The 15588-nt window shown below is 37.1% G+C and overlaps 1 protein-coding gene across 2 annotated transcripts in view; it reads left to right on the top strand.

The window, feature by feature from the left end:
• ube3d (ubiquitin protein ligase E3D) overlaps positions 1–15588 on the top strand; it is a 32333-nt gene that overhangs the window by 4210 nt on the left and 12535 nt on the right. Inside the window, exons 3-8 of one of the 2 annotated variants that reach the window (XM_048151825.1) lie at positions 1517–1607; positions 1755–1968; positions 4999–5074; positions 10517–10619; positions 10705–10813; positions 11058–11227. In XM_048151825.1, the coding sequence (XP_048007782.1) occupies positions 1517–1607; positions 1755–1968; positions 4999–5074; positions 10517–10619; positions 10705–10813; positions 11058–11227 (763 nt within the window). The remainder of the gene's footprint in view (positions 1–1516; positions 1608–1754; positions 1969–4998; positions 5075–10516; positions 10620–10704; positions 10814–11057; positions 11228–15588) is intronic. The other variant, XM_048151826.1, reaches the window with a different exon arrangement.

Here is a 15588-nt window from a genome sequence, read left to right on the forward strand (position 1 = left end):
TCGTTCCACACCCGTAAGACCTTCGTTCATCTTCGGAACACAAATTAAGATATTTTAGTTGAAATCCGATGGCTCTGTGAGACCTGCATAGGGAGCAATCACATTTCCTCTCTCAAGATCCATCAATGTACTAAAAGCATATTTAAATCAGTTCATGTGAGTGCAGTGGCTCAATATTATTATTTTAAAGAGACGAGAATATTTTTGGTGCGCCAAAAAAACAAAATAACAACTTATATAGTGATTGCCGATTTCAAAACACTGCTTCAGGAAGCTTCGGAGCACAAATGAATCAGTGTGTCGAATCATGATTCGGAGCGCCAAAGTCACATGATTTCAGCAGTTTGGCGGTTTGACACGCGATCCGAATCATGATTTGACACAAAAGATTCATAATGCTCCAAAGCTTCCTGAAGTGTTTTGAAATCGGCCATCACTAAATAAGTCGTTATTTAGTTTTTTTTTGTGGTGCACTAAAAATATTCTCATCTCTTTATAATATTAATATTGAACCACTGTACTCACATGAACTGATTTAAATATGTTTTTAGTACCTTTATGGATCTTGAGAGAGGAAGTGTCATTGCTCCCTATAAAGGCCTCACTGAGCCATCGGATTTCAACTAAAATATCTTAATTTGTGCTCCGAAGATGAACGAAGGTCTTACGGGTGTGGAACGACATGAGCGTGAGTAATAAATGACAGAATTTTCATTTTTGGGTGAACTAACCCTTTAAAGAGAAGACATTCATCAGATACAATATGGTTTTTGCTGAAAAATATTAAGTTATGTTATGACTGCTGTAAAAGTTGATGTTCCACCTTTTTTTTTATGCATTATAAGGGTTAAGTGTTTTTTTTTTTTTTTAAATTGTACATGTTTATACTGTTTGTTATGTTTGACAATCTTTGCAATTCTCTACAGATGTTTGCTAGTGGTTTCTGACCCCATCTAATCTGTATCATCATATTCATAATTGATTATCATTTAGAAGTTTTTGTAATTCGATGGATAATAGAGCTGCACGATTCTGGAGAAATTGAGAATCACAAATTACTGGAAAAATCAGCGTTTTTGAACGAATCTCTTGAATGAATGATTCAATGACAAATACAGTCACTTGTCGCCACCTACTGGTGTAACAATATAATGAGACTGCTTCCGTACATATCAGAGTATATATTCCATCTATAAACTTTTATCCCAGTACTTCTGTGATGATTACAATGTTTGTAACACAAAAATAAGGATACTGACACTTTGTGGTTGAAAAGACTGCAAGGGTGTTCAAATCGAAATCGCGATCTTTTAACGATTAATCATGCAGCTCTAATAGACAGATAGACGGATCATGGAAGGATAGATGGATATATTGATGAAGGACAGACAGGCGGAAGGATGGATATGAGCCCATTATCAACTACACACAACTGACACTGAATGGTACACAGTGAATTATGATTGTCTCAATGCCTAAAACGTCTGTTTTGGTTATTTTGTTTTTCATACTCCAGAAGCTCCTTGCAGTGTAATTGGACAACTGCAGGTCAAAGTGACATATTCCTTCTTCTGTCAGTCTTGTGGGTCCATGGTGCTTCAAGGCAGGTAAGTTTTTTTTTTTTTTTTTTTGCTCAGTTTTTCCTGATTTGGTGAAGTGATACATGAAAGGATAGTTAAAAGTTCAACCAGACACATTATTCCGAAGTGTTCAGCTATTATGAGAAACTGAGACTGTTTTCTTACTCTTTAAAGGGCTTTTGGGCGAGTTCTTCCTTTGCCCAATGGAAACTGGAATGCATTAGTGGATGACTGGTGCTGCCACCCCGATCCCTTCGCAAACAGGAAGCTGCTCCCACGAGATGGGGACTGCCTGCTTGGTGACACGTTTATTCTGTTGGCACGGGACAGCAGCTGTGAACAGACTCTCACACGGGAAGGGAACTCGTCTCAGCAAGCCTCTGCAGAGGTAAGCTGGAGAATTTAAAGACTCGTGATTTAAAGTGCCTCTATTATGCTTTTTCAGATATTACCCTTCATGTAGTGTGTAATGCAGCTGTTTGTGAATGTAAAAGGACTGCAAAGTTTCAAAGTGCAGATAAATTGTCTCCCAAAAAGAAAGAAACGGTTCTGAACTGCCTGAAACGAGTTGTCTGCAATTCCAGTCTCACTTCCTCTCGAACCTACGTAGGTTTGTACCAAATTTGCATAATGCCTGCGGTCTTCATTGGCTGCCCAAGAACAACGTCTACTTTGACCCGCCCTCAACTCTGTAGTTGTAGCTGAGACTGGAAGAGTTCGGTTCCTGTTTTGGTTTCCTGTTTCTGTCCTGTTCATATCATTGGGCCCTACCATACATCCGGCACAATGCAGTTTTTTGCTAGTCTCAGCCTGATGCAGTTGTCATTTTCACGTCCTGCACCATGTTGTTTACATAGCAAATGCATTCATGCCCATTTCTGCGTTCGAGACACGCCCTAAGTGCACTTGTGCCATGTGCTTCAGATCATAGATCGTTAAAATAAGGCCCATTGTGTATCAAGTGCTAAGGAAGATCCTTAGCTGAAATTCAGATGGTAATGGCCGTTTTGTTTCCTTCTGACCAATCAGAGCAGAGTAGGCTTGCGGAAAGGAGGGAATTAGAGAGGCTGAATCTTTGATTCAACCATTTCAGACACAGTGAAATAAGAGGTGATGCTTCAAAGTATATTATGAGAAAATAATATGTTTTTTTGACCTTGGATGCATGTAAACCTACTGTAGGAGACCTCCAAAGTATAATTAGGAACCTCTGAAATTGCACATTAGGGCATTTAAATTGAGTTCTTTAGCATTCTTAATAATGCAACAAAGTGCTAAAAGTCAGATTTCTCCCTGCTGAAATGGCGAAGCTTTCTTTTAAAAGCTGTGCTTCAGAGCTCTTCACACAAACACACATGCAGTTGTGATATTTTCACTCTAAGTAGTGCACTGTTCTAACTTGCAGCCTCAGGGTTGACAGAGGAGGCAGATGGTTTCCTTTCATCACAATAAAGGCTGAAGAGGCGGGGAGGAAATCCACTGTTAAAAACATTAGGGTCGGCCGGGCTGTGGAGAAGAGCCGATCATGTCTTTAAGAGGGATTGATTCTCTTTCTCTGCCTCAATCTGTGTGTAGCCCGTGGCCATGCCAAGAAGTTAGAGGCACACTTTCCAACACTTTTTCACTCCTAAATGACTTCAGCACACAGTCTTTCTTATTGTTTTTTGCTAAGTAGATATTTTCAGTATATAGTTGAGGTGCAAGTTTAGAATCAAGCTGAAGAATTACTGGCAGTTTTATAATTACAATAATATAATATAACAATAATATAATTTGTCAATAGGGGTGTGAAACACTTTAAACAAATGCTTAGTGAAAAGAAGTGTTTAGCCTCAGGAGGTCAAAATAAATATTGCATGAGCCGTTTTATTTTCTGTTCATGTTACATGAGGTTTGCAATTCTCTAACCCTGTTACCAAAATGTAAAGTTACAGGGTTGCAGATTTAGCCTAAAACAAGCCAGGCTAGCTATTTTGTCAACAACAAATGTTGGTTTGTAGTTATTGATAAACTACATTTGAAAAGTTTGGGGTCAGTAAGGTTTTTTTTTTTTTTTTATGTTTTTGAAAGATGTTTCTCACCAAGGCTGTATTTACTTGATCAAAATAGACTAAAAGCTGTAATATTGTGAAATATTATTATAATTCAAAATAGCTGTTTTATATGAGAATATATTTTAATGCATAATTTATTCCTGATCAAAGCTGAATTTTCAGCATCGTTACTCCAGTCTTCAGTGTCACATGATCCTTCAGAAACCATTCTAATATGATGATTTAATGCTCAAGAATTATTATCAGTGTTGAAAACAGTTGCCCTGATTCATATTTTGTTGAAACTGTGATATTTTGTTTTCAGGTTTAATTTATGAATAGAACGTTAGAAATCTTTTGTAACATTATAAATGTCTTTACTGTGACTTTTGATCAGTTTAACGTATACCTGCTGAATAAAGTTATTAATTTTGTTTAAAAAAAAAATCTTACTGACGCCAAACTTTTGAACAGTAGTTTATATTTTCTGTAAAGTAAGGACAAATATTGATTTGAACATTTTTAAAAATGACTTTAATAATAAGGATGAATGGCTGAAAATGACGAATCCAGTAAACACTTACAAAATGTATAAAATTGAAGAAAAAAAAAGATACTTTGATATTCCTGTAAACTATTTCTCTGAAGCTGCCAATAGAAAGATTTTAGTACAGAGTACCCTAGTAAAAAAGTAATATATTTAAAATACATTTATTTCATACCAAGTATAGTTTAAATCTATTAACATATTTACTGACATATCACATGAGACTTACTGATATAAAAATTATAATTATTTTGAGTACTACTTGTGCACAATGCACATTTCTTAATTTTATGCCTAAAATGTGTTTTAATGTCACTATTGATAAGGATTGTATGATCTTTGAATAAAATCTGTCATTAAATGCAAAATATTTAAAGTGTAGCTAAAGTATACTCACAATAGTTCCATTTTTAGCACAATCAAATATACTTTAGTATATAAGTATAGACCTCAGCACTACTTCCGGATAGGTGCATTAAGTACAAAATTAGTTGTTCCATTTTTAAGTGTACCAGTTTAGTATACCAAAGGTACAACTGCAAGGTATCTTTATTAAGTACATAACATGAAATGTATTTGTAGCAAAATAGCATGAAATAAATGTATTTCAAATACATGTTAGTATATTTATTTTTCACTAGGGTCCTTATAGTTGCATGGCTGGAAATAGCTGCTGTTTCCATCTGGGGGTGTTATGAGTATGAATATGAATATGGTCACCAAGTGAACTGACTGAACTTGTAATATGTATAACCATATAACCAGTGCCATATAATGCAGCCTGTGAACATAACCCAAACAAATTAGCCTTTTACCAAAGTATTTGTGTGTCCCCCAGCAGAAGCGCAGCAGTAAGCGTGTGATGGTGTCCTGCAGGAGCTGCTCTGCGGTGCTGGGCGAGGAACTCACTGCAGGTACAGAAAACAAAGCAGTGGTAACACACCATTTTGCCATTTTACATGACTGCAAATGAATAAAACCATTTTTTTTTTTAATATAACCGCATGACGTCATCTATAACCCCTGATGCATAAGGGCCATTCATTGTTTCTATTAACAACCAGCACATTACAGCCTGAGATGCTCTAAGATGCTTTGAAATGTTTTCAGACTCTTGGGTATTTATAAAAGTGCTGTGCTTTTGAAGCAAAAATAGTCAAATTGCAAAGGTCTATTTTTAGTGATTGTAAGTTTGTTTTTTGTTGATTGTGTTTTAGCAATATTTTAAAGAGATAGTTCAACGAACATACTGACATTATTTACTCACCCTCGTGTTTTTACTACCCCAAATGACTCGCGTCTTCTGTGGTACTCAAAAGGTAATGTTCATGTAGACGTATGAAGTCATACTATATCTTTGTATGAGAAATTGAATGAAATTCATTTTGCTTTGAAATGATTCCCCTCTGAAGTTCTCAAATCTGATTCACTCTTATGCATATTCAGATGTCACGTTTGATGTCTGTTCACATACTAGAGATTATGTGAGCTGTGCCCAAATCAGGTATTTTAAGGCAGGGTAATGTTTTTTTTGGCGTTGTAGATTAATTGCACATTGATGCTTGTTTGTAGACATAACAAGAGAATGTGGAGAGAAGAGTGAATGAAGAGAAAAGAGTATGTAGGCTATATTAATAATGATCATGACTGAGAACAGAAAACATCAGTTTTTCACGTATTGTATGAAGATGTGTACAAACTACAATAGGGCTTTTTACACTATGCTTAACCTCAGGTTATCTTCGTTCTGAACACCACTTTTAACCCCGGGTAAAGGAATGTTTCACACTTTTAATATAGGCCCTGTTTACACCTGGTATTAAAGGTGCCCTAGAATTAAAAATTGAATTTACCTTGGCATAGTTAAATAACAAGAGTTCAGTACATGGAAATGACATACAGTGAGTCTCAAACACCATTGTTTCCTCCTTCTTATATAAATCTCATTTGTTTAAAAGACCTCCGAAGAACAGGCGAATCTCAACATAACACCAACTGTTACGTAACAGTCGGGATCATTAATATGTACGCCCCCAATATTTGCATATGCCAGCCCATGTTCAAGGCATTACACAAGGGCAGCCAGTATTAACGTCTGGATCTGTGCACAGCTGAATCATCAGACTAGGTAAGCAAGCAAGAACAAGAGTGAAAAATGGCAGATGGAGCAATAATAACTGACATGATCCATGATATCATGATATTTTTAGTGATATTTGTAAATTGTCTTTCTAAATGTTTCGAACGCTGTGAGTGTGTGTTAGAAATCAGGAATGGTGAGAGAACATTGTGCTTGGTACATTTTCCGTCTTCAAACCACACTTGGGTCTTCAGCCGACAGTTTAAATCCTGTCTGGCTAGCGCGCTTCCCATAATGTTTGTGTTCCCATAATGTGCATTAGGTCAGCAGGCGGAGAGTAGTCGAGAGGTCTTTTGTGGCTGTTCGAACACATTCAACCACATGAGCATTTCCACTACAAAAGCAATCCGTTCGACTGCGTTTTCGACTACCTCTGGAAGTGGTCGAAAGTGGACAAGCTCAAAATGTTTTAGAGCCCATGCCCATTGCTGTGTTAACTCTGCATTGCGGTGTGAATTGATGTTGTGTTCGGATGTTACAGCTAGATCAGGGGTTCTCAACTCTGGCCCTCAAGTCCACTTTCCTGCAGAGTTGTCCTCCAAGCCTAATCAAACACACTTGATCAAGCTAATCAAGGTCTTCAGGATTGCTAGAAAGTAGCAGGAGTTTAATCAAGGTTGGAGGTGAACTCTGTGGGAAAGTGGATCTCAAGCGCCAGAGTTGAGAAGCTGGGGCTGGATGCTTGGCAACCTAAAACCATTCAAACTGCATGTATATAAATAGTAATTTCATTGTTTGAAGTGAAAGTGGAGTGAAGAAAAGACTCCAATTCTTTCATTCTTACCTTTTATAGTCCAAAAAGTCCATTCTGGATAATGTTGATAGTATAGTCGGCAATATGTACTGCGAGGATGCACGATGCCAGAGTCTTTATATAAACAGGTCGTGTCAAATACTATAGAATAACACAAGACGCGTCACTCAAACTGTTTTGAATGGGAGAAAGTGCAACACGCAATATGGCGGAATAAGTCCCGCCTTCTAAATAAGAGCCAATCGCCGATTGGTAAAGTCATCGCGTCACTGCAGCGGCCGTTAGAAGCTCCGGTTCCTATCCACCTTATTCCTGACTAGCCTACTGCGTTTTGAATTAATGAGTTGCACTTCTGGTTTGTGGAACTTCCATTTAAAAATACTGAAATTAATCGTTTCAAATCATAAGGTTGCGCTACAAATAAAGTTTATCCGTCAGTTTGACTGAATGAGCTGTCAATTTTTCTTTCATGTTTTATTTTCAGACATTGTGAGAATAATGTAACGCTTGGTATTTTAACGTAACATGTTATAACAATTTATGGCAAGAGCTCTTTTCAGTCGCTGCTTTCTATCCTTGTGATTATTTACTTTTGTCCCTTTGCATTCCGCTGTAATAGTCTGAAAAAGGACAACATAAACTGCCCATTTTTGGTCTCTTCTCCTGATATAATTTACGATATATCCTATTAATAATTCACTGGAATGCATGAAGAATCTGTCGTTTTTCTCCTCAAAGCCTCATGTCTCTTTCCAGGTTTGTTTTCACAGGTAAATACAATTTATTATCTGTAAAAATGATGGAAATCACTTTGAAATAGTATCACTCAATGCTGAAGTTCATGAACATTTTTTATTAAGGCCACGTATATTAAATAATACAGATATATCACTACAGTTGTATTTAACCCATCCGTTATTGCTGTGGAAAGAATCACGCTTTTTCATGGCCTGTTGAAAGTACCTTGTTGATGCTTTTACACTTTAAAGGTGCCATAGGATTGAAAATTGAATTTATCTTGGCATAGTTGAATAACAAGAGTTCAGTACATGGAAATGACATACAGTGAGTCTCAAACACCATTGTTTCCTCCTTCTTATATAAATCTCATTTGTTAAAAAGACCTCTGAAGAACAGGTGAATCTCAACATAACACCGACTGTTACGTAACAGTCGGGTTCATTAATATGTACACCCCCAATATTTGCATATGCCAGCTCATGTTCAAGGCATTACACAAGGGCAGTCAGTATTAATGTCTGGATCTGTGCACAGCCGAATCAACAGACTTTATGCACGTAAGCAAGCAAGAACAACAGCGAAAAATGGCAGATGGAGCAATAATAACTGACATGATCCATGATTACATGATATTTTTAGTGATATTTGTAAATTGTCTTTCTAAATGTTTCGTTAGCATGTTGCTAATGTACTGTTAAATGTGGTTAAAGTTACCATCGTTTCTTACTGTATTCACAGAGACAAGAGCCGTCTCTATTTTCATTTTTAAACATTTGCAGTCTGTATAATTCATAAACACAACTTTATTCTTTATAAATCTCTCCAACAGTGTGTAATGTTAGCTTTAGCCCATTAGCAACGGAACATAGCCTCAAACTCATTCAGAATCAAATGTAAACATCCAAATAAATACTATACTTGCATGATCTGATGCATGCATGCAGCATGCATGACGAACATTTTGTAAAGATCCATTTTGAGGGTTATATTAGCTGTGTATTATAGAGTCGCAAGCTCAGGGGCGGGGAGCGCGAGGATTTAAAGGGGAAGCACACTGAATCGGCACATTTATAATGATGCCCAGGATTAATTGTTAAGCCTGGGTTAATTATGAGCAGTGTGAAACGTGAAGCAAGATAACCCAGGATTCCATTTACCTACGGTTAGAATGACCCAGGCCCCATTTACACTAGTGCGTTTTCATTTTAAAACGCATAAGTTTTGCTGCGGTTACGCCTGTCGCTTACACTACGTCTACGTTTTCGAACCTATAAACGGACCAAAACGGAGACTTTTGAAAACGATGGCATGGCTGCCCACATTCACTCTGCATATCCTTGACGACCATACATATAAACAATAACATGGAGACTGAACTGCAATCTTTGCTGGCTTTGTTGTAATTTTAGCAGCCATTGTGGAGTTAAACTCAGCATTTTTTTTAATACTGCAGCTACCTACATGCACAAGAGGCAGCTGTTTTCACTTGTACGTGCAGCCCAGTATGCATGAATGGTTTGTATTCTTTTATGCTAGAGCTGTGCAAATGAGGGTCCTTTCTAACATCTCTCATCTATGTAGGCCTCCATTGTCGCTGTAGCTTGCATGCGTTCCAGTGTCATGAGAAATCGAGTCCCCCCAGGAATCGGGTCTCCTTTAGGACAACAGGTGGTAGTGCCTGATCAAAAGTTGTTATCATGATGTCTTGACTAATTATAATCTATTTCACTATTGTATGATGTTTATTACATTAGGTGTACAAACAACATGCTTGAAATATAAAACGAATGCCTATGTATTGCATATTAAAACACACTGGAAACAGATATTGGAAACAAAAAAACACCTAATATAATATAAGCTAAGCTAGCAGGCTAATCGTGTAGATGTATGCTATGCTAGTACATAAGCTAACTAAAAAAAACAGTAAGAATGAGAAATGCTTGATTTCACAACCTATATCTTCAGTTATATTCTAGTATATGAACCGTGTAATATAAAAGACATTAATGGTCATTTTCTTTTGCAGGAATTATAATCAGGCGCTAAAAATACTACCTATTAAAAGTCCGTTGAACCAATGGGATCACCTGGGATCCTAAAGAAGACCCGATTCTTGGGGGACTCGATGGCTGCGTCCGAAAACCTAGGTAGCTGTCTTGCTGCCTTGATGCCTTACTACCTTGAAATGTGTCCTCGGAAGGCAGCATTTCCAGTTTTCGGACGCAGCCGATTTCTCACCACACTGTTCTATTCTGTTTATCCAGTCTTTCTTAGACTACCATGTGAATCGACGCCCCCATGGTTGCCACCTTGTGGATAAACGAATTGCTGCAAAAAAAACTTAAATGCGCATGTGCGACTGGCGAACACAAAAATCCGGCGCCGAGCGTACAGTATGCGCGTACTCTTCGGGTGACGAAATTCTCGTCACGGGCACTCTATGCTAACCCTCGCGTATGCATAAAAAGTGAAGTATACTTTGGCCTTATGGCTTAATTCCATTCTGAAAATAGTTTTCAATATTTGGCCTGGAAGACAATACTTGAGCTCAGAATTATATTATAACTTTGTTCTTTATGACAAGAAAACTCTGTTTCTATGAAATGTTGAAGGTGCAGGTATTATTTGAGAGGTAATCTCTTATAATCTTACACCTCCAGCTGTTGATAATGTGTAATATTCTGTGTTTAATATATTTTACCCTCCTTTGTGTTTCAGAGGTGCTGAAGTTTTACATAACTGAAATATTAGTAAAGCCACATGAAGACAGAGAGTGTGATATAGCACAGCTCAGTTTGGAGACCAAGCCAAATTCAGTAAGGTTAGTGAGTTAATTGGATTTATTCATTTTGTTGTCATGTGTAGATCATATTCAGTCAAAGCTCTTTTTATTGTGTCTCCTACAGACAGCGATTCTTGGAGCAAACTCTAGCTTCAAGACTGGTCGAGCTGTCATCTGCACAGAGTATATTTCGCTTTTCCATCCAAACACCAGATGGCAAAGCTGTGATTTTGGTATGGACATTAAATGTCATATATGTACAAAACTTTTCATTTTGGTTAATGTGTAAAGTCAACTTACAGTGTTATTCAGTGTTTCTTGCAACAAAAAAAACTCCAACTTACTGGAGTTTCCTTCGAATGTCTATTATTACAGTATGTCTGCATAGTACGTCAAAATCAGCTAGGAGCCTTTTTACATGATATGTCCCCTTTATATCCGACCTTCAGGTAATTACTTTTCTCTTTTAATTATCAGCTGTGGCTTCTGAACACGGACACTCTGGTCGCCTCATTTCCTGACGCAGCAGCGAGGGGCGACAGCTTCATCTCCGCAGGTGACGTTCATCCCAGAAAGCATCAGTCATGCCAGGCTGTTCAAGCAGTCAAAGTGCTCTACGTCCTCTGCTCTGACAGCAAACTCAAAGAGTAAGTCATCAGTTCACCCTGACATCTGTTCATTTTCTTCATATTAATGTCCATATTTAATCAGATTCCACCTCATCTCTGATGTAGATGAAATGACATATGGTGTTTTCTTGACTAATTTAAAAAAGATGCACCCTGTGTTAACATCTTTGTAGACCACATGTTAAGGGCACTTTTAAACCTTGGTAAACAACATTAGCATGACATAAAATAAACATCACGAGTTTGTTACTTTTATGTTTAAAACAAGAAAAACATCTGCTAATGCAAAGAAATATAGACAAGATATATTCTGTGAAAACTAGTCTTAATGCCTTAGACAATTCTCACATGAATTTTTTAATGTTTAGATATTTTTATTGGGAATCCAAAATACTGATTAACCGTGTAAAGCCTGAAATATAAAAAAAAAAAAAATAGTAAGACAAATCAAATGTTTTGAAATGGAAGAGTGTATTGAACCTTTAGACAAAACATTTTGTTTCTTTTTTTTATCTAAAAAATATTGCATGTGTTTTTTGTTTTTGTTGTTTGTTTGTTTGTTTGTTTTTTGAGTATCATATTTAATACATCAGGCTTTATGGCTTATATATGAAATATTGAGAATATGGAGCTCATACTCAAGGAAAAAAAACACATAAATTTTATTCAGAGGCCCAAACTAAGCAAAAATATGCATACAGCCAAAAAGAAAGATGCAATCCTGATATCTTGTAATGTAAATCAATGAGATCTTTGTAACAGTATAGCAGACTACTTGCATAAAATCATATAAATATCAGTTTTCACTCTATATCTGCCAATAATGTCTTAGTAAGATTATATTTGAAGGGCACCTATTATGCTCCTTTTTACAAGATGTAAAATAAGTCTCTGTCTCCAGAGTGTGTATGTGAAGTTTTAGCTCAAAATACCCCACAGATCAAATCATTTCCATGTTAAAATGGCCAATTTTGGGGGTGAGCAAAAACACACCATTTTTTTTTGTGTGTGTGTCCCTTTAATTGCTAATGAGCTGCTGCTCCTGGCTTCCTTTCAAGAAGAAGCAAAGTTTCAAGAGGAAGCAAAGTTTCAAGAGCACATGCAACAAACAAACAGGACAATCTCATGCACTAAAAATGTCAGAAACGGTCAGTAATGGTGTTCAGTTCAAACCTGAGTCAGACGATGATGCCTACAGAGCCAGAGAATATATGCTGATAGAAATAGTTTAATTACGGTTATAAATTATGTTGTCATCTTCTTTTTATCCACTATTAGTAAAGCCTGTTGTAGCAGACCCCATCCGAATGATGGCCAAAACTTTACTGATGATTTTTATGTAGACTATTGTACTTCACACAAAAGATGAAGCATCCGTTTTCACTCCAGAAAATCACAGTAAGAGCTTAATAAAACACAGTACAAGAAGTGCGCATTAAAGTCTTATTCATAAACACTCTCTCTCCCTTGCATTATCATCAACATAAACAGCGAATTACACAAATACACTCGTTACATCTAACAGTAAACAAATATATACAGACCTTATTCTTTTTTTTTGATGGACTGTAATGAAGTGTGTTCTCTCCTTCATTGCTGCTGTATCCAGTATCACTCTGGAGACTATAAGCTGGATCACCAACAGTTGGTACTGATCCATCCTTGAGTAACAACATAGCAAATCCTGTGTTTTGTGTTGTCCCTCTGTACTGACCCTCATTTACAAAGCAGTCTGGAGTGTAACGATTTGTGGAGACATAAACGAATTTAGGTATATTTTGCGGCACATTACCTTCAAAAATAAAATTAATCCACAGAGTCTTCAGTGGCTCAGATGTTGGGAGAAAATGAAGACCCCTATGTTCACTCTTACATCAAACAGCAGGATTGCTTACAAGATGTTGTTGTCAGTAAAGATGCTAGAGCGCATAGAAAATGACGGACAACATACAACTCATTGAGGGCTGAAACTATGGTAATGCAGGACTGTCAGTCAGCAGCTGTGGGCGGAGCCTGAGCAGTGTGATGTCACACTGCTCAGAGAATCAAAACAGCATGTCTAATGAGACTGCTTTGGTTAAATGGGGATGTAAAAAAAAAATGGAGTTTGTGGATTTTTATCATTGTAGGATGGTTGTGTTCACACACTGCCAACACACATTTATGTCCAAACATCATGTAAAAGTGGATTTTGCATAATAGGTGTGTTTTAAATGCTTAGTTTTATGATCAAAGCTCTGTAGTTTCAAACATATAATGCAATACAATACAATGATTGAGAGATGAACAAATAAGCCGTCCTCAACAGCCAGATGGATCGTATTTGATTTGAACATGATTTTTCTAAATGGTGTATAGAGACAGAGCAACACGAATCATAATCTGAAAACCACGCCCACCGGGAGGGGAAAACAATCCAACCCTCTCCATTGACTTTGTATTGCGTGAAGCTGCCTCCAAGTCATTTCTGACATATAATAAAAAACAAAACCATGTCTAAAAGGGTGTACAGCAAACAAACTAAACAACCCAGAACTAAGTTTTTAAGCTGCTGACCCCAAAAAACGAGTGTTTAATGACACAAAAGTGGATACAGGCAATTGAGACAGAGTGCAACATGTCACATTACTCTGAGAACTACGCCCACTGGAGGGGAACCTAATCGGCAACAGGAAATATAATATATAAAACTGACATTTGGATATTTGACTTACCAGTGACAAAATGTTTACTGCACACGTAGGCACACTGAGACATACTGGCTGTCAGGTTCCCACCATTTACCCATTCGTCCTGCTGATGCTTCACTTCTTATTGCCTGTATCCAATTTTGTCTGTGTAAAGGCTGGCTTTTATGGTTCAGAAGCTGATAAAAACTTTGTTCTGGGTTTTTTTAGCTTGTTTGCTGCACACCCCGTCACACAGCAGCTTTTAGACATGGTTCTGGCTTTTGTTAGAAGCAAGAAATGCCAAGGAGGCAGCTTCACGCAATACAAAGTCAATGGAGAGGGTTGGATTGTTTCCTCCCATTGGGCGTGGCCTAAATGTGCTCCGTCTCTATGGATAATCAAGTAAACCTTAGGTGCTTCAGTCCAGTAAGTGTTCATCTTGAAATATTGCTAACAATATAAAAGTTAATCTTACATTTACTTTATAAAAATCAGTAAAGATTTCACAGTAAAAAGACAAATGATTCAATCAGATGACAGAAGGCATGTAGTAGATTGTGCAAAGTTTTGATCATTTAGAGGCCTTAGAAATGTGTGTATCAAATATGATAGGCTTTATAGGGTTACCAACCAACACCCAATCACAAAATAAACAATACTTGCCTTATTTAACTTTCACGCACTTTATATAGTCGCAGAAACTTTTAACACGCTCTGCTCAGTTTCAGCATCAGAGAGTTTGGGATGTCATACAGAAAGCATGTTATCTAAATAATGCACACAAAAATGTTCAACCACAATTTAAAAACATCCACGGGACTGAAAGAGGCTGCTCTTTACTTGTTTCCATGTTTATATTTTATTCAGATTTTGTAATTTTTAATCATGCTGCTAATAGAACCAAAGTGACGTTGACTCTGTAGTCTTGATTTACTGATGTATAACACAAGTAAATAAGAAATATTTCTCAACTTGTTTAGCTACATAAACACTATGACGTGCAACTGCCCCACACAAAAATGTTTTAATGTAAATGTAAAAATTACATGTAAAAACAGACACTATTTGAATCATGAAGTTTGAACAAAATGTGCAGTTACTGCATTTTGCCTTTGCATGGCAGTATTAATTAACATTAATAATTGTGATTTCGATATCACAAAATAATCAATTAATAGTTTAAAAACAAATTAGTAATAAACTGAAAGGAATACCACTGTAAAAATATGACAGCTAGTAGCCAAAAATATACTGTAAATCCGCAAGCTCAGAGAAATCGGCAGTTATTCTCATCCTTCTTCAAATGTTAAATGTTCCCTTTGTAAGAGCTTGAGGAGCCAAAGATGTGCTGGAATCAGCGAGTGAATCACAGAGGAATTGTGGGTGGCATTCTGCACTTCATTGTCTCTCTGACACCAGAAGGTCGTCACGACTCTCTACACTCTTACCTCGTCTCGCTCTCCTTTCTTTCTAAGTGTACATTAATTCTGCCTATTTTCCTACCCAACGCTAAGAGTTGCATTTGAGCATGTCTCCTCCTCGCTGTATGTAGAGGTGGTGGGATCAGACATGATTCATGGAGCTCGTATACAGGCCCTGAGCCGTTATGCTAATTAGAGGATAGTCTCTCAGGAACCAGACTTTTGACTATCCACATAATGTCTGGTCCACATTGCAGCCAAGAACCGCTTACTTAGACAGCATATGACT

The sequence above is a fragment of the Megalobrama amblycephala genome, linkage group LG13, assembly GCF_018812025.1.
Source record: "Megalobrama amblycephala isolate DHTTF-2021 linkage group LG13, ASM1881202v1, whole genome shotgun sequence".
Taxonomy (NCBI): domain Eukaryota; kingdom Metazoa; phylum Chordata; class Actinopteri; order Cypriniformes; family Xenocyprididae; genus Megalobrama; species Megalobrama amblycephala.